At 52.0% G+C, this 18,496-nt stretch overlaps 8 protein-coding genes across 8 annotated transcripts; 5 read left to right on the top strand and 3 right to left on the bottom strand.

Moving 5' to 3' along the window:
- Positions 1–2,066: 2,066 nt before the first annotated feature.
- On the bottom strand, positions 2,067–2,765 carry AKAW2_50092S (uncharacterized protein; the record flags this gene model as incomplete). Its single annotated transcript, XM_041689871.1, has 1 exon — positions 2,067–2,765. The coding sequence occupies one exon, from the start codon at positions 2,763–2,765 to the stop codon at positions 2,067–2,069; it is 699 nt and encodes a 232-aa protein (XP_041543513.1).
- A 631-nt stretch (positions 2,766–3,396) lies between these two features.
- On the top strand, positions 3,397–7,173 carry AKAW2_50091A (patatin-like phospholipase family protein; the record flags this gene model as incomplete). The annotated part of the gene is made up of 6 exons (XM_041689870.1): positions 3,397–4,549; positions 4,609–5,154; positions 5,245–5,644; positions 5,751–5,777; positions 5,831–6,742; positions 7,116–7,173. The coding sequence occupies 6 exons, from the start codon at positions 3,397–3,399 to the stop codon at positions 7,171–7,173; spliced, it is 3,096 nt and encodes a 1,031-aa protein (XP_041543512.1).
- A 71-nt stretch (positions 7,174–7,244) lies between these two features.
- Positions 7,245–7,639, bottom strand: AKAW2_50090S (uncharacterized protein; the record flags this gene model as incomplete). Its single annotated transcript, XM_041689869.1, has 2 exons — positions 7,245–7,394; positions 7,475–7,639. The coding sequence occupies 2 exons, from the start codon at positions 7,637–7,639 to the stop codon at positions 7,245–7,247; spliced, it is 315 nt and encodes a 104-aa protein (XP_041543511.1).
- A 689-nt stretch (positions 7,640–8,328) lies between these two features.
- On the top strand, positions 8,329–8,709 carry AKAW2_50089A (uncharacterized protein; the record flags this gene model as incomplete). The annotated part of the gene is made up of 1 exon (XM_041689868.1): positions 8,329–8,709. The coding sequence occupies one exon, from the start codon at positions 8,329–8,331 to the stop codon at positions 8,707–8,709; it is 381 nt and encodes a 126-aa protein (XP_041543510.1).
- A 398-nt stretch (positions 8,710–9,107) lies between these two features.
- On the top strand, positions 9,108–10,696 carry AKAW2_50088A (uncharacterized protein; the record flags this gene model as incomplete). The annotated part of the gene is made up of 2 exons (XM_041689866.1): positions 9,108–9,155; positions 9,215–10,696. 2 exons carry the CDS (start codon positions 9,108–9,110, stop codon positions 10,694–10,696), a joined length of 1,530 nt encoding a protein of 509 aa, XP_041543509.1.
- Positions 10,697–11,282: 586 nt separating this feature from the next.
- AKAW2_50087A (uncharacterized protein) lies at positions 11,283–12,061 on the top strand (the record flags this gene model as incomplete). The annotated part of the gene is made up of 5 exons (XM_041689865.1): positions 11,283–11,297; positions 11,436–11,507; positions 11,566–11,665; positions 11,729–11,913; positions 11,966–12,061. The coding sequence occupies 5 exons, from the start codon at positions 11,283–11,285 to the stop codon at positions 12,059–12,061; spliced, it is 468 nt and encodes a 155-aa protein (XP_041543508.1).
- A 419-nt stretch (positions 12,062–12,480) lies between these two features.
- On the bottom strand, positions 12,481–13,618 carry AKAW2_50086S (uncharacterized protein; the record flags this gene model as incomplete). The annotated part of the gene is made up of 4 exons (XM_041689864.1): positions 12,481–12,636; positions 12,691–12,896; positions 12,950–13,049; positions 13,103–13,618. 4 exons carry the CDS (start codon positions 13,616–13,618, stop codon positions 12,481–12,483), a joined length of 978 nt encoding a protein of 325 aa, XP_041543507.1.
- Positions 13,619–16,987: 3,369 nt separating this feature from the next.
- AKAW2_50085A (uncharacterized protein) lies at positions 16,988–17,266 on the top strand (the record flags this gene model as incomplete). The annotated part of the gene is made up of 1 exon (XM_041689863.1): positions 16,988–17,266. The coding sequence occupies one exon, from the start codon at positions 16,988–16,990 to the stop codon at positions 17,264–17,266; it is 279 nt and encodes a 92-aa protein (XP_041543506.1).
- Positions 17,267–18,496: the final 1,230 nt, after the last annotated feature.

Raw genomic sequence — 18,496 nt, 5'->3', positions numbered from 1 at the left:
TAACACAAGTCAGCCCGGCAAGGATGAAGATCTCTGTTCGTTCCAATAAGTGGCCTCCAATTGACTCTTGATTCCTCCAGCCACTCGACGAAGAAGGTGATAGGGCGCTTCCTGAACCATGGATTGGCTTTTATTTTGGATCATCGGTGATATGTGTCTGAATTGAAAATATCATTAGTGACCGTCACAGTAAGCAGTGGAGGATCTGGTACATACCTGTGTTTCGTCGAGCGCACCAGGATACGGCGGTGGGTGTCACATAGCAGATGTTTTGTGACAGAATTAAGGCAAGATTCCCTGGCGGTCAAGTCGGTCATGTCTTGAAGTAGTTGCAGCTGTGTATGTGCGATTTCGCGCCACTTCAAGTCGACGTCTTGTGGGCAGGGATGCCCGTTGTCTAACAACGCAATGCATCTTTCGCGATAGAGAGGATCGTAACACAGGGCAACGCGTCCATGACTAGCCATGGCCAATTGCTAAACGTGAGTTTAAAAAGAAGATAGGGACAGACTGGCGAGACTGTAGGAAAGTGGCAATATGTGTGAACAATCCGGGACGGCGCCTGGCCTTGATATAAGTCTGATATTGGTAAAATTTCGGTTCACTTCGATGCCTGCAAAGTGAAGTGCGCTACGAAATGCTATTTAAAGAGCCGCATAGTTCTCTCGTGTTTACACGATGACCCACGAAGACGAAGAACAATCATGCGAATGTGGAACGTTGTAGGAAAGCAGCGGTTGTTCCTCGGAGCAATCGTCACTATCCTAGGAACGAGCTTGTCAGTCGTGGGAGCCATCGACTTCCGAGGCTCCCTAGGCTAAAGCTTGAAAATTCCTAGTAGCGTGTGTAGCTTAACCACATTCTCGTCGCTAGCAAGATCGGTTGCCCACCAAACGATTACCGGATGAACCAGGCTTTCTCACGCACCACTATTACCATGGTGCCCCGTCGCTTCCTGTACATTGTTGGCTAAGCGCCATCGGAGAGAGGATAGCTCTGCTAGTACTGACGTTTGCCGGTCGTCGGTTCGCCCATGTACCAGTCAGCGTGTCCGGCCATGCGGCGGAAGAGAGGGTGGAACATTGGGACATTGCCAAATGATGACTGCGACAAGGTTCCGCGGCCAGACCCAGCTACAGGCCTGGGAAGCGCCATTCGTCCCGGCCCCTCATGGTCAAAAATTGCTCGGTGAGGGAGTTCCAGTGTGGACAGTCAGTTGGAGGGACGTAGGGTCACAATCGACATGACTCCGAATATCATTGACCATAAGGAAGATGCCACCGCTCAAGAGAACCATCGGTTGGAACTGTTCCGACCATGAAGGGTGGGTCTCCATAAGCCTCTCGCGCAGTCAGTTGGTCAAATCACTTCGGCTATGCCGTTCAGGGTATGTGCACCGGGAGGGGAAAGAGTAAGAGTAGCTCAGGCATGATGCTCTAAGTCACCTTGACATCTACATCAATACACGAGACGACGGGCTGAAGTATATAATCCGGAGTTAGGATGATATCCTAGGTTTTATTCAGGATATGACTACACTGCAGGATCGAGAGCATGACTAGAGATAGATGTGCTGTTCAGCCACCGAGCGATAATGCGGGCACCAATACCCGCAGTGACAGGACACACTGTATTAACAAATATCTAGGTTGCTAGTCTGGGCATGGGCTGTTTAAAAAATATTGATGGACAGCCAATGTCCTGTTGTCAGATCAGATAATAGAGTTAAAGGTGGTGGTTCACCGGTTCTACAATCTCTGACAATTAGACGGGGAAATTTCACCCTAATTAATCTATCTCACTGTATGATGGCTTAAAGCATAGGCGAACATACATCAGTCCTATTAAGCAGAACATGGGAAAGATATAGATCCCTCGTAGGAGAGTGTGGTCATCATCCGACCTCCTAACAACAGCCGATATTTCCGCTTGCATGAAGTCGCGCGTTGCAACTAGCAAAGCACCAACACTCGTCCCCGAATCTGCAATTCGCCGATGAGTCCATCGAAGGGGCGCCGTTCTGGCGAGAGCTGAATACCCATGTTGAGCTACTGTAACTTCATGGATCAGAGTACCATATCCCAGACCCCTTGGGCATACGAGATGCTGCTCCAGACCAACACGAGATGCATCGCGTAGAGGCTCGGATGCCAGTGTTCCACCACCCCCAGCCGCTCGGGTATCTGCGCAGCACAGCCGGCCGCCGCCAACAAATTCCACGTAGCAATCCGGACGAGATTAATGGTCAACGGTGGTGGACTTTCCTGTGTCTGCAGCGCATGGACTGATGGTACCAATGCCCAAAACCCAAGCCAGAGGCAATCCCAGCGAAAGCTGCTCCGTGCCATCGACGCGTCTGAGGTCTGAGCGAGGGTTCCGCTGATCTTGCTGATGGCCAGGCTGGTCAAGCCGGAAAGGTAGACAGAGCGGAGGTAGGTTTGCTGCTGATACGCCGCAGCGATACTAGGAACGGCCATAGTATAGATCAGGGCCATAGTGCCTACCATCTGAAATTTCCCCCAAGGTGCAGGTTTGTCTCCGTAAAAGAGCCATGATGACTGACAAATCAGGCTCGACAGCTCCCAGAGCAGCACCCCCATACTGTAGAATGTAACCACCTGTGCCTTGAGAATGCCGCCGGGAGACTTGGGGAAATGATAGAGAAAGAAGGCAACCACGTAACAGACGAAATAGGAAATCCCAAACAGATGTATGAGACCAAGTATCAAGCCATCACGATAAGAGATCTGGGCTTCGAAGTCCATCGTTGGTGTATGGTACGAGGAGATGATGAGGCAAAATCTCGACGGATCTTTCGGGTGTAGATATCCACTGCGCTGTCCACATGGTCCCAAAGCGAACGTTCGCGGAGTCTTTTAAATAATCGCGAACATGGCAAGCGCGTAGCTTATGAAGACTTTCTCTAGTTTGGCATGGGGATGCACGTAAGCTCCACATCTCCGAAGTTATTGAGGGCCATGCGGGTCGATATGGTTCACCAATAGGACAGCCATTGACCAATCTCCACAGCCCCGCTTAAATCAGTCAACCGTTTGCTATGGGGCTAATTATCCCATGGTCGTCCGCCTTGGTATTTGCCAATTTGCGAGCCAGGCCCTTTGAAACAGGAGAACCAAAACTTGTCTTATTGTACCGCTCCGAGTGCCCAGCGCCCATGAACTCTGCCCCTATGAGGAGGAAACTTGATGTGTATTTTCTTGAATAATGATTTTGTGTGCTTCCAGTCTGTCCCTCAGCCTCATGAGTCTCCTACTACCTCCTGCCGTATCATTACGGCTTGGCCAAGATCAAGCACACCGTAAGCAAGGCGCGGGCGCCTGCGATAAAGGAACCGGCGCTCAATGACTTGAGGGTACAGTAAGGTCTGGCTGGTGAATGGCCTCAGTTGCTTTCTTCGTTGGACCACTGGGCTGCACATACCGAAATATCTCTTCGATTGAAAATGGACGGCACACATGTAATGATTTTGAGCCACTTCCGACTCAGGGGACATATATAAGGCCTAAACCCCCCATCCGAACAAATTCGTCCACCATGGCATGGCTGGACCTCACGCAAGATGCCACGGGCTGGTCCCTGGTTGATACGGGGCGGATGAATGAGATCGTGCAGGACATGAGTCATCCGGCCACGCAGTATCCTTCCCTGATCTCCTTTGTCGGCAACCATAATCGCATGCTGGCTTTACGCTCGCTTTTCCCCCATAATAATGTTCTCCGCAGAAGCTCAGCGGGGGTAATCCGACTGCACCTCAGCATCACTACCGCCCACAACGAATACCCGATCTGGTTCGCAGAGAGCAGACTCCGTGAGTTACCGCTTGTCGGTGAATCCTCCAAGGCCCCGTGGAAAGATGGCATTCATCGATATTCCATTGACGACACTCGAATTCCGACCACCGACTTGAATGGTTCGCTCCTAACGAGACTCGTGTTCCCGTGGATGCATGTCGTCTGTTTCTTTGTGGATGGGCTGGCGGAAATGGAGAGAACCAAGAGCCTGCTGGAAGCATCACAAAGTCGTATACAGGCCGGGGCCTCTTCCGCCCCAGTTCGTATGCGGGTGATTTTGGTTCTCACAAGACCAACCGCCGCCTATGAAACAGACCCGGTGGAGGTGCTCCGGGCCGTTCGAGGCATCACAGACCCGGATCAAGTATCTTTGTCGGTGGTCGACCTTCGAGGCCGCCATCAGCTTTCAGGTCCGGCATTATTCGCTCCATTGCAACGTCAGGTTCTTGATGAGCTCCAGCTCAGCCGGACTGAGCGACTTCAGCGGGGGTTGCTCTTCTCGGCAGTCCACCAGGCTTTCCTTTGGCACCGTTCCCTTCAAGGATCTCTCGACTCGACTGCGCGCCGGGTGGATTGTCTACGTCTCTCTCGAGAGAGGCTGCCCGTCAGTGGAACATTCAGCGAAGGTTTGACGGAACTCCTCGTGCAGTCCCGCAAGCTGAAGTGTCCGTTTCAAGAACTCTATTCATTCATGGCGTCCGCTCTGTTGATGGACGCCTATCCTCCTGGAATGCACCGTAAGTAGGGCTAGCCCAGGACTGCCTCACCACCACGGGTCCCGCACTGACAGAAACAGAGTTCCGACCGGACTATGTCTTTGATACGTTGTACCGAGATCTCTGCGGTAGCGCTTGGAGAACTGCTGGAGATCCCGATGGCAGCGGACACAGTGACGCCATCCGTAGTTATTTCGCTGAACAGTTCCGCCGTCTCAGCCCGGTGCACACCTCACGCGCTATCCGACAGGACGAATTGATTCGCTTCGGTCGGCGGTGGTCTGCTCTGACCTTACCCACGGCGTGTGTCTTCTGTCTTGGCCGATGGGCCGAGCATCAGACCCCTTGTCGACATGGTATATGTGATACCTGCGTGACGATGTTGGGCCAGCGGGCCCGCGGCGTGGAATACCACCGAGACCTTGCCCAGTGTCCCCTGTGTCAGGGCGCTCTTCAGCTGACGGTCCGTCAACTACCACCGACCAAGCGTCCAGTCGTGCTGGCTCTCGATGGCGGCGGGATTCGGGGAATGGTCACCTTAGGCCTTTTGCGAGCGCTGGAGCAACGGCTTGCCGGCGCCATCACGCTGCCGGAGATCCCGGATCTGACCGCGGGCACCAGTGTCGGTAAGTTGCACACTCTTCTCCTGTCATGGCCCGTCTGTATGACACTGGATGCAACGATCTCCTGCATGATGGCTAACTCGCCGAGAGCAGGTTCCGTTATCGGAACTGATCAGGTGTACAACAACACCTCGGCCGCAGAAGCATGTCGAAGATTTCCCGACTTGGCGCAATGCATATTCCAGCCCGGCTACTCCCTTTCACGAATATGGCCTTGGTTGGGCTGCATCCTTAATCTCGTTCGAGATGGTGCCTACGACTCAGGTGCGTTAGAGCGAACGCTCCAGCAGGTCTGTCAGCCGGGGCGTCGGGTGTTTGATGTGATGCCGCCAGTGGCGGCAGGGCGTCGTCTCGCCATCGTCGCAAGCCGTACCTCTGACGGAAAGCCGGTTGTCTTCCCTAATTACCGTGGCGTGAGACACAGGGCTGTCGACTCAGCGTACCAAAGGATCGTCTCGCACGGCGCAAGCCAGAATCCGTTGTTACGGAAAGCGTGAGTTATTCCGTCTCTCATTGGTGTTCTTCCCGCGCATCTTCTCGCTGCGCCGGAAGATCGAGGTTCTGTATCGAGTTACTGTTCATGCAGCTGACAAAAGTAGCCTGGAATGCAGTGCCGCAGCTCCCTGGTAGGAAATCATCCCAATATCGCAGCAGTGTATCTCTTGCTGACACGACATAGGTTCTTCCGATCCAAGCACCTGCCCGGGATCGGCGTTCTGCAGGATGGAGGGGTCCGTGCAAATAACCCGCACGGGATTGCACAGGAGGAATGTCGAATTATCTGGCCATCCGCGCAGGCACACGACCTCCTGGTATCCGTGGGCACGGGATACGTCCCACTGGCCGAGGAGGCAACCGATCCAGCCCAGCATGGTTGCAGCTCCCTACAAGACAAGGCGCCCTTCCGATTGTGGCGCGCGTACAATTCCTCCCCCTGTATGGACGGTGTAGAAGCCTTCAAGGAGGGACTAAATCATGTACCCCATCCCCTCCGGACCTGTATCTTCCGGCTGGACCACGCTCTGGCGGATCTACCACGACTGGACGATGTGATGAGGGTTGCAGAACTCGCCAAGGAGCAGTACACGGTCCCAGATGAACTGGTGCGAGCCGTCCTCGCCACATGCTTCTTCTTTGAATTAGACGAAGGTCCGACGAGGGTACCGGGCCAATACCTTTGCCGGGGATCGGTCCTATGTGCGCGCCGCGAGCCACGGCGGATTCTAGAGCGTGTGTTGGTGGAATTTCCGGGCGCAGAGCTGCAGACCGGCCGCGGGGAGCACTTGGGTCGGTCGGACGATGATGATGGATGTATGGTCTGTGGATACTACCGCAAAAAAGTTCGGTTCCACGTGGCCAGTCTAGATGAAGAAATATCGATCATGTTCAAGGGGTCATCGGGTCAGCAGCCAATCGGCGGGTTTCCAGCCACTGTACGGCAGTTTCTCCACCTCCAGCAATCGGATGCTGTATTTGGGCGATCCGATCACCAAATTGACCAGTGGCCGCCGCAGAGGATGTGTTACTGTCCGCGAGGTGTTAAACGGGTTCGTTTCGCCGAGCCAGCCCCGTCCCGGAAGAAACGGAGGGTGTAAAGCAGCGACAACTCGAAGTGATTACAATCTTACTTCTTTGTTTTTTTTTTTTTTTTTTTTTTTTTTTTTTTTTTAAAAAAATCTATTTATTTACATTCTTACTACTTTACATGCCGTATATAACAGAATGCACTTCTCATGACTGAAAGGAACAGCGTTATACTATTGTACAATCAGATGGAAGGAGGATGATTATATTTATGTAAACCCCCTCCATAGCGATATGCAGATTACCTACAACTATGTCCTACCCGTTGTGTCTACTTGTAATTAAGGAATGTTGTTGATCTAGGCGTGTTTCACTTGAAGTCTAGAATGTCACTGAAATAAGGTCCGAAAGACAAAAGTAAAATCATATTGAGGCGATAGTCCTCTTGCCGGCATGGAGCGCATTGCTGAACCCGTCCAGCACGAGCTGGCCCAGTAGCGGTCAACCAACTTTACACCTCCAAGTGGACCATCACAGATAGGGGGACCATTGGCGAATGATATAGCCGACTAGCTCAGCCCTCCAACTAACTCCAACGCTGCCTCTCCAGCTTCCCAGGAATACCACAGCACTAGGTACTCATTGGAGGAACTACCATCAGAGACCACCTTCCGCTTGGCAATCACTCGAATCGGGTTTATCCGGCCTTTCGGTATGTTCTAATCCAGTCTCAGAAACTCGTCGATCACCAGCAAATGGATAGGGAGCGTCTCAGGCGCTTGTGCCACACATCACGTACGGAAACATAGTCCTCGCTCTCTTCCTCAAATTCATCGCCATGTTCTGACAGTGACTCCGAGTCAGACACAATAAAGTCACGGTCCTCAGTATCCTCAGAAAGACAAGGACTATCGGTCGACCAGGAATCTTCGTGTTCCGATTCGCTGCATAGGGCAGAACTCATCTTCTCCAATAGCACGCCGGCCTCCAGAAGACTCTACTGGATTCAGGATGGTACAGTGGTCACCTGCAATGGAATGAGCTTCCAATATGTTGGTAGTTACAGTATCTGGGAAACAATGAGAGGGTTCTAGATATTTGTCGATACCGTGCCAGTTTTAAAGCACTCGCCCCCTAAAGCAGCGCCGATTAGGGCCATCTGCATTCCTAGCCTAATAAGATTTGCCCGCTAGATAAGTCCTGATTGCACATTATAATCGTAGGTCGAGGGCCCGGTCAACGATATGCGTTTATCGACCCATGGCGGTAGACGCATTCTCTCGCCCGTCCCTGCCCAGTTTGCCCGCACCGTTCTCTACCCGCCACCATCCCTCAACTTCTTTCAAAAGACCTCACCACGGATGCATTCGCAGAACGATTGGGAAGAATGTAATTGACCATCACATCAAATCAATACGATTTAAGTTTTCATTCTGGCATTACCTGGGCTCTTTTTTGACGGTCACCATGTCTCAACCGGAACAACAATGTGCGGCCCGTGGATTTGTTTCTGGGGCCTAGTCTGCTGGTTGCCTCATGGCTCAACTATAACGAGGGGAGATAAGTTATTCAGCGTTAGCGTGCGCTCAGTACGATGTTATCCTCTATATATCAATAGCCAGGTCGCCATGATTCCCAGGATCGTCATCAAGCATGCGGCCAACACACCAAGCTCGCATCGAATCCGAGGAGAAGGCGCTGGAAGCCTACCGCCAGGAGCGCTACCAGGGTAGCGCCCGAGTCCGCCTGGATTGTCTGACCTTCGAGAATGGGTTTGGCCGCTTGATGGACGACGGCCGAAATGCCCTCCGAATGGAGCAGATCCTCGAGATACAAGGGTGCCTCCGTATCAATCGAGAGTACCATGTGCCCGTCTTGGTCCAAGCCACGGACTGGGGCTCCCACATCAGGCTATTGCCGTGCGACACGGAGCCGTTTCCCGAGCTGATCGTGCCCTTGAACATGTCGCTTCGCGCCTTAGGCCACGAGAATGTTATCGCCGCAGCGCGAAAAAAGCTCTACGGAGAGAACTGATGGTGGGTGGTCGATGTGTATGTGGAGGATCCCAGTAAGTTGTCTCTGAAGTCATTCCGAGTCTCAGCGTGTGTGCGCCTCCCCGTTCACCTGCTAAGTATAACTCGCCAGGTGAGCAACCACAAAGACAAACTCTCCATTCCCATCTCGTCCGCTCGCTCCGGGAGCATTTTCCAAACCAACGCCGACCGCCGGACGGACTGATCTACGAAAGAATTCGGTTCTATCAAGGAAAGCTGGGCCATCCGCCGGACGAAAATGCGGAGGCACTTTGGTGGGCCGTCCTCCGACACGACCCCAAGAGTAAGAAGCATGTATATCTCCGGGCCTTTCTCCAACATCCCAGTTTCCCTGCAGCATTAGATGCCCTGCTCCTTATTCCGGGGCTTTGGGCCAATATGCAATTGGGCGTGCTGCATACCATGGTGTCACTGCGATGTGACGAGGTGAGTGGCCCTAGTGTCTACGAAATGAAAGTCTCTTCTAAGGAACCCGTTATCTCTAGCCCATCCTGTCCTACCTCGAAACTATCCGCACGGTCTGGATGGACCGTATTTTCGGCGGGAGCGACACCCTTCCTGTTCACGCAGACGCGGAGACCGTTCTCGCGCTGGAATCTCAAGTCCCAAAGCTCTCGGAACCGGACCGGGAAAATCTGCGATCTCGGATGATGGGCGGCCGGACGTTGTTTCCATCGATCGACGACTCCGACACACGGGCGGCATTGTGGGAGCGACTGAAGCAGATCGATACCCCTATTCCCACCCTAGGGACGTTCTTCCAGGACCTCCGTTTCTTAGGTGTTGCCAGCAAGGTGATGAAGGCTCTTCTTCTTCCACCAGAGGACCTGGGCTCGAAGAAGGCCAAGAAGATCACTATCGACTGTGAACTCGGTACGCAGCATCGGACCGATGGCAGCGTGTCATTAAGAGAGACAAGACTGCAAGCACGGCGGGGATTGCACGAGCTCTGGCGCTTCAGCTTCCAATACGGGCTGGACATGACCGAAGTGGCACGCCGTCAGCCGCATAAGAGGAAGAAATCGTGTAGCTCCTATCCTGTCCCGAATTGCTCGACATCGATAGACCGAATGGCGTTGTGGCGCCACTTCTTCTGGCTGGCTGACCAACACGGATTTCAGATCCCGGCCATAGCCGAGATTGTGCCCAGACAAGCGTCCCTGCCCACTCCGCAAACTCCGGAGGGCCTTGGCAGCACCGAACAGGATGAAGCAGTGAATCGACGTTGCGGTATCCCATACGCTGATACGGTCGATGCGGATCGCTTCGCCCTGGAAGGGAATAGACTGTGGCAGCCCTGGGAGTCCCCACAGGTTACAACCGTGTTCTTCCGACGGTCACAGTTTCAGACCTTCTTTCGCTACCTGTGGGGTGGAAGTGGAATCAATCAGGCCACGAACGCCGCCCGCGAATCTGCAGCGACCGATGGAACCGCAGCGATAGATCAAGAGATATTGAATCACGAGTTGGAGCATCGCATGCCATCGCCAAGCTTCTCTCAGATTCTACAAATAAGCAGTCCGATCGACTGGTCTATGGCAATGTGGGACTGCGGAATGGGATCACTTGAAATGCCTATAGGCAATCTGGAGGTGGTTGTGACCATCCCGAATCACAACCCAAGACGAATTTCGCTGCCATGTGACGAAATGATCATCAACAACTTCTTCAATGGACTGAAAGAGCGTAGATTTGTTATCCACAGCCTGGATTACCACACGGTGTCCGCAGAGCCAAGCCTTTATCTCTGGAATCTGAGGTACCCATGGGAAAGAGTTCAGGCCATATTGACCGAGGAGAATGTGCAGGAGTATACGGCATCCGACGGAAATCGACTTAAAAGAAGACGAAGAGAGATCGCTGAGGCAATAGATGACATTGCTGCGTGGGTGGACGAGCAAATTCTTAAGCTATCTGTTCCCGCTCCCCCCTCTTGGGAATGGAATGTACAAGATGAGGAGTACTGATCAGAATAAAAAAGATTTGATATTTTTGATTTACAGAGATTATATCATCGTGACAGGAAAAACATGCTGGATCTTCTGTTGTATGGTATCAATACAGCCCGAAGCAAATGGCTCATTGGTAATATAGTATTCTACCCTATTGCGGGAGCTATGCTTGGAGACTGGTACAGGGGCATGGATCACGGGGCATGGCGCACAATGAACCCAGATGGCAGAAGACTTTCGTAGTATACATAGCGTATGGCGTTCATCCTAAGTATGGCGGGTATTTCCCTACATTTGTGATCCTAGAGTCTGATCCGGTCGTGCTTCCGTTCAATATCATTCTTATTTTACCTAGCACGCGGATTGCTCGAGACAGGTATGGTTTCGGGTCTTCGCCTGTTGAACAATAAGTAACAAGCATAACCTACCTCGGGTCAGTTTTGGGAACGCAGTTTGGCCAGTCTGTGCCAGCCTCGATGGTAGGAAAATCAATCGCATGCATCAGGCCTTCCGGTACATAACAGGTCAACAGTATGCAGCAAAAAGCAGGAATACTCGACAGTTGGGTTTGGGGATTGCCTTATGCGGCGGTATGGACATAATGTGGGTTTATACTGTAAGATTTTACCATCTCCTGCTTCGGAATGTTGTAGTATTGTAGAACCGGATTATCTGTGCAGCGTAGGGCATATCGTCTCCAACTGGTCGAAGTGCATTTCAGGGATCTCAAAGGCAAGCTCGGTGGGGGTTCTAGATCACGGTGGACAATATTTTAACCGCTCCGTGGCCGGTCAACGAGACCGAACTGGCGTGCGTTGTCTGTTTGGTGAGTGTCACTGGCGGCAATCGTACGATCTCAAGTCCATGCATACTGAGGAAAACAGACCCTGGATGGAATACGATTCCTGCGTGATCAGGGAAGAGCCTTGGCCACTCTGGGGCCGGACACGGTCTGGCTGAACAAAAGGGGGCAGGTCCGCCTTGGTAAGTCGGACCCTTCCATTATCGTCATCGAGACGAGCATGGTCCACTAACCTTGCAAACTAGCCGGCGTGGAACAGAGCTACCAGATCAAAACGTCTGACACGAATGCCGACACACTGAAATTAACCGCCCTGGCAACGGGCATGAGGAGCATGATGGCTACAGGTGCAGGGCACGGAAGATGGAGCTCCGAGGCCCAAACTTTCCTGGAAAATCTGCCCGTCAAGTCACTGGATATGCTAATGAAGGCAAGTTTGTAGCGAGTCGACAGAGCGGTTGTTCTTTCTAACAAGGTTTTAGGATCCATTCCTCGAAAAGGCGACCGACGAGAGCGACCTGAAGCTATGCGTCCACGGTGCAAACAAACAGGCCAGACATGATCTCGTACTGCTATGATGTCGGATGGCATGCATCGTATTTTAGCGCAGATCGTTGGGTGTATCTTTCGCAGCCAAGAGTTGTAGGGGCTGCAGGCTGGAAGATGGCATCATTAACGTCCTTCGCGTGGTTCGGCCCCTACCCTTCCCAACCACACGGATCATGTTTCGAATCCTTAAAGCGACGATGACATCCTCTTCCGTTTATTCGTTCTGTTTCGGGGATACGGTACACTACAAAGCACTTAGTAGAAACAATTGCCAAGGTTCGACTTGTCAGATGTATTGTACCTAGGCTAGTGGTGCAAAGATGGGCATGCTAGGCTAGATACTAGGGAGGCACGCGCTTTGAAAATCTTAACACGAGCTATCTGCAACCCTGGTCCAAAAGCCTCCATAATACAATTGCATATTTTATGCTACTGCATTGACATCCACCTATGTTGTAGACAGCGTCGCAAGCTTCCCTAGTGGCCTTGCCCTGGCAAGAGTGCCCTCGCGCCGAACTTGGACTTCGTGGAAAATGGTTTCGTTCACCAACTCTACCAGTAACTTCAGGCTTCCCTCCTCGGTCACTTGTCCAAAAAAGGCGTGCTTTCTGGTCAGCAGCCACAACGTACGACGAAGCTGGAATATGAACCAACTTACCTGCAATAGATTATCCAGACACCGCGCAGAGTTGTTCTTGGCCAGCGCCGATTTAAAGCTTTGCATCTCCTGGCTCCAGGTGAATTTGGGGCCATTTTTTTGCATGATCTTATCGAGAATCGACCGGAGAGCATTGAAAGTAGAAGCCATTGCGTCGACACGGGAAGGGTCGACTTGGTCGATTTGGCGACTGTTCTCAATACCCGCTATACCTCACTTGATGTCAGTGTTGTACAGTCTGCAGTTGGGACAAACGTACCGATCTTTATTTCACCCTCTTCGGTGAACAAGATATCTCGAGGAGTGAGGCTGGCTAGCTCCCTCGACTGGCCGCGTAAGAACTGAAGGCACTTTAACACCTGTGAACTGGGTATGAACATCGTGCATCTAGTAGAAAGGGAACGGCACCTACGGGCCACAAGATCTGGGCCACTTCACTTTCGGCGAAGTGGCAACTCAACGCTAAAGCCTGCTGGAGAGTGCATTCAAATGGCTCCCACACAAGAAGATACCGCTCGGCATACTGGAAAACATCTAGCAGACGCGGGATGCTGCGATGAGCGAGCCGATCGATCATCTGGACACACATCTCTATCGCCGATCGCTCCACAGCCTGCATTTGGATGTGCACTAAGTTGGCCTTATCCTTTCGATGCCTAGCCAGCACCATGATTCGCCCATAGTCGATGCCTGCACAAGGTTCGTACATTTCCCACGGGTTTCGTGCTAGGATTTCACGGGGAGCCGGATTGGGAGTCAACTGCTGTGGCGGTGGACAGTTCAGCCCAGAAGTGGCACGACTGGACGTCTGGTCGCTTGGGACATGATGCGAGGCATTGCTCGGAGGTTCATGTTGCGTAGAGACCACAGGCGGCCGCATTCCCCCAAACCAGACGGTGCCACGAACGTCTCTTTTCGCGGCTGGCATGGCTGGCGCAAATTGGAAGTCGAAGGTACAAGCGCCTGTCCTTGCGTCCAGATACTTTTTGAGATGACCTCCCACGTCGCTGAGGAGTATGCTCACTGAATTATGTATGGTAGACAATGTAAGGAAAAGAGTGCAATTATATGGTCTACCTACAGCCGCCACGGGCATTCCTTTTGTTAAAAGTACGATATGCTCCAATGACCACAAAGGCTAACACAACAAGGCCACGTGAAGGAAGAACTTTCTGACAGTCGTTCGGGGGGAATCGTGAAGGATGGCCGGAAGCTGATCGCTACCTCGGGGAAAGTGTACCGCATTTTAGAGACGGAACATGCCAACCCTTGAGAAGCCCAGTCTCGATTTGTTGGATTTGTTCGGGGTCAAATGCTTGCTAGTTCACATGATTAACCAACAACTTGTGGGTGTTTAATCTTGGGTCTTATATTGGGCTTGGGGGCTTACGGGTCGGCTATTTTGGCCGATGAGGATGGTGCGCATGGTGTGGTCTGCGAAGACGTCGGCCCCGTCTTTTTTTCGATTCATCTAATAATAATTTAGTGAAGGTTGCGTCAAGAGAACCCCAACTCACGCCTCATAGCAAGCTCGGTAGGTTCGCAACGCGGAGGATTTGATGTGCTAGGACGGATTTTCTGGCATTGGTCAGCCCACTCCATCTAGAAATACATCATCATCTTGCATTGCCATACCATCCGACCGTCCCACGCCTCCGAATCCCTTTGGTAGATATCCATATCTATGGTCTGTCAATTCAAAAGACCTGGTATACTTTCAAGGGTCGGGTCATTTATGTGCTCACCATGGCGGTAGATAACGCCCATTCAGTCAAAACTCTGGCAAGAAGCATGGCTGAATCTGAGAGTAGAATTCTGTATACTTTCACCAGCTGCTGTCCTCGGTGGAATGGAGCAAGGAAAAATCGAGGAAGAAGTTCATGCTCTCCATATATGTTGCCCAATTTGCTCATTTGGCAAATGCGCAACCTCCACCGTCTATCAACTTGAAAGGAGATCAGGTTCCGATGCTTGAGATGTGATCAGTATGTCCACACTTTTTGCACTCTGGTCAATATATTCAATTTTGGCGTGCCTGTCGATTCTCTATGTGTCTCGTGGAGTTATCAGAAGCCGGTTGTGCCGGACACGCTGGAGTAGCTAGTGTCCGTCGTGATACACATATATCATTGGCCATTCATGCACGAAATGTATAGGACATTGATGCGCATGATTACAATCGTGAGCGATAAGGCCTACATTTGTAGTAGCCTAGGGTAATCGTGTATACAGACTCCAGTATACCCATGTGTTAGTCTGTTTGTTTTACGCCCTCAGCCCAGAGGTCGAAACACTAGGACATAAATATCCCTTCGGTGCGCATTCGGATTCTCCAGGCGGGCATCAAGTTGAACCCCTGAAACAACTTCCCGAAAAGGACTAAGTTCGGTCCTTCCCGAGCCCCAGCAAATGTTGCTGGCCCAAGGCAACAACGATCGACCAGAGGGCCGGACCAGAGGGCGGCGAAAAGACGTGCGGGCCTGGGCATCTGAGCAGATTAATGCCCGCACAAATTGAGCAATCCCGTTCCCGGAGACGGTATCGCAAATATTTGACCGTGTCTACTCGGTGATTCTTTATCATCTTTCCCCATCTCTCGCCATATTTTGACCATATCTTCACCATTCCTTGCCACTTTACCTCTTATCTCTCACTTCCCCCACTTGCCTCCCTGTTTCTATCTTTTCCTTTTCCTTTTTCCCTTCTGTGACCCGCTTCATTTGCCCTAGGCCTGGTCTGCAGGTCATCCAGCTCCCCCACTCCATGGGCCGCGATCAGCACCTCAAAAGGCGATCATCACATTCTGAAAGACGCATATTCGCATCCATCCTGGTCAATCACTCTTTCGCGTGGAGCCGAGTCATGCTGCGCCAGAGGCAAAGCACGATTGGGAGATTCGGGTCTTGATGCGCGGTGGAGAGCCATCCGAAGGATCGGGCATTGTGTGCATCACAAATTGACCTCCGGCCACAAGAGAGCACCAGCAAGCACCAGCGGGGAGTTCTGGGTCTTCAGCCGCGCACAAACACGACCCCGCTGGTCACTATCATACTGTAAGGCTCATCACGAGAGCTAGAACGGTAGTCTTCTCGGATGATTTTCCCGTTTCTCACCCATCGGCTCCTGGATTCCCGGATTCCCAGATCTTGGTTTGCCCAGGTATTGCTAGGCTGCCTCATTGTTGCGAGATCTTGTCCCCAAGAGGTGACAAGACGGGCAATCTTCGAGGCCCTGTGATGCATGACCCGTCACCAAGGTTGATATCTGACGAGCGGACCATCTGAAGGCGTTCGAACGCGTCTGAACGTAGAGTATAGTATGGATCAAGCAATAGGTTTGACCGGACATACGCGGACTGGCAGATTTCTTGTCCGAAGTGAACCGGGGAAGTTACCCAGCTCTCGCGACGTCATTCATCCTTTGCGTCATTGTTCAGGACAAGGATATACTACAGATGGAATCGATTCTGAGTGAATACTGTACATATACATTGTACATACCACTAAAATTAAGCTAACTATTGTACATAACTAGCAGCGGGCATTGGCGGATACGGACCTCCGTTCCATACGGGCCTCCATTCTGCCTTTGATACACGATATTGCACCGATGCCGGTAAGAAGCGACGGCATGGCGCGAGCAGACCTTGGCTTCCTTGCGTCATGACGAGTGAATATACTCTGGCAAGTACTAGTCCCCAGCACCGCGTAGAGGTGGCTGCCCATAGCTGGGGTGTCTCAGAACAGGGTCCTAAGAACAGAAAGAACCTGTTCATCTGGGAACGGTCCAGGACACAGGTGATACGACATGGGGCCCATGGCCATGAAGGGGCTATCTCCGGAGAGATTGATACTAAACAGGCCCACCACTCCTGTCAGGGGCTATCTCCGGAGAGATTGATACTAAACAGGCCCACCACTCCTGTCAGGGGCTATCTCCGGAGAGATTGATACTAAACAGGCCCACCACTCCTGTCAGGGGCTATCTCCGAAGAGATTGATACTAAACAGGCCCACCACTCCTGTCAGGGGCTATCTCCGGAGAGATTGATACTAAACAGGCCCACCACTCCTGTCAGGGGCTATCTCCGAAGAGATTGATACGACACAGGCCCGCCATTCCTGTGAAGGTGCACACTGTTGCGCTTGCGCATTCCAGTGAGTGAGGACAGGAAGCCTGGTCCTGGAGCGAACAAGACTGGGAGACGCCGGCCTTATATCCCCAAGCGCTCCGGTCGCCCGGCAAGACCAACCGTGCAGCATTAGCATCCAAGTACGGGAACCGTCATGCGCTCGAGATGAACTTCAATGGTCGTTCAAGTGCGGGGTGGGCATCTGCCTATTTCTGCGTCTGCTCTCTCCTGCCAATTGCCCAGGGGCATATGCTGACCCTAAACGAAGAGCAAATCCCGAAGCCACCTCTCCAAATGACCATGCAGGCCTCGGTTCAAGACGCCATCTGGGGGAAATGGATCGGCGTGGGCATGGGCAAGGCGAAAATGTGTGCGACTCATGGGACCGCGCCGTTGGTCAATAGGCGTCTCAAGTACACAACGATACTTGGAAAGCGGTTCTAGATCTGACCAGTGGGCTCAGTGGAGGCCACTTGGAAACAGTTGGGCAACCGTGGTCCGACAGTGCACAATGACTACCGATTCCTCCCTTTGTCTTAGTACTTTCCAGTTTCTAGAGCACCGGTTCCCAGTACCCGACCGCTGTCGACTTGGGTAATCCACTAGGACGTCAGTTTCTGCGTAATGCACTCGAAGCTGCTCAAAATTCACCTTGGGAAACTTCTCGTCTTTCCGACCTTCAGAACGGACAATGCACCCCCTGAAACTCAATGGGACAGACTGGGATCATTGAGTACTATATCAGTAAAACCTGAATTCCATTACTTTGTATCGGCCTTTTTCATTAGGCCCACGTCTTGTCAAAATAGGCAGAAGAGTGACACCCTCCATAAGAGAAGAATGCACCTGCGCCAGAGTGATTCCCGGGCTCCACATGATCGTGGCACGGGGAGAAGCGTGACCTCCTAGGTAGCATCGTTTCCATACGGGGCAACGCCATGGACGAATCAGATGGCATTGCGTCGAGTGGGTAATTTTTCTTTGTTTCGCTGAACTGCGTCTAATGGGTTCCTAGGCCGCGGTGACCAGTACGCTCAATTAAGGTTTGTTGGGGTTTTCTTAGTTCTAGCCCCACCGCTGAGGGCTTTTTACTCGCCATTCAGGGGTATAAGCCCCGTAGTGGGTTTTTGCTTGTTTGATTCTCGCATATTTCCCAGCTTCGAGGAGTCGACGCAGATCTTGTATGTTGATTGCGCTATTTGTGGTCTTGGAAACACTGCGCTTGCAAGAGAGTAAAGAATCAAACATGACCTTCCGGCTTATTTTATGGATGGATAAGGCCAGAACGAAAGGGTCGCATCTCCATGTTGAGGTGGAGAACCGCTGAATGTCTCCAGGCAATCTGGCCGACCAGAACCAGTAGCCATGGTAAACTGAGGGTAACGGTGGCCAACATACTGGCTGGTACCGTGCGCTCAAGACAGAATATACAGAATATCTCAGTCATCGAGAGCCTGTCGGTTAGGAGAACAGAGAAAGTTGTCGCTATGTTTTGCCTTGGTGGGGATACTGCTATCTTGAGGCCAGGCGGTTGTGCTCGTAGCAATGGAATCGTCCAATTCTGCACTCTCTGAGTTTACTCGCATACTATTATGAGTACTCATGCTGCTTTCAGCTATGATAGTCCGTGTTGCTATAGCATTTGAGGTCATCAGCTAAGACCACAATAGCGGT

The sequence above is a fragment of the Aspergillus luchuensis genome, chromosome 5 (genome assembly GCF_016861625.1).
Source record: "Aspergillus luchuensis IFO 4308 DNA, chromosome 5, nearly complete sequence".
NCBI lineage: Eukaryota > Fungi > Ascomycota > Eurotiomycetes > Eurotiales > Aspergillaceae > Aspergillus > Aspergillus luchuensis.
Note: the sequence above shows the minus strand (reverse complement) of the source record. Positions and strands in the feature narration are given on the sequence as shown.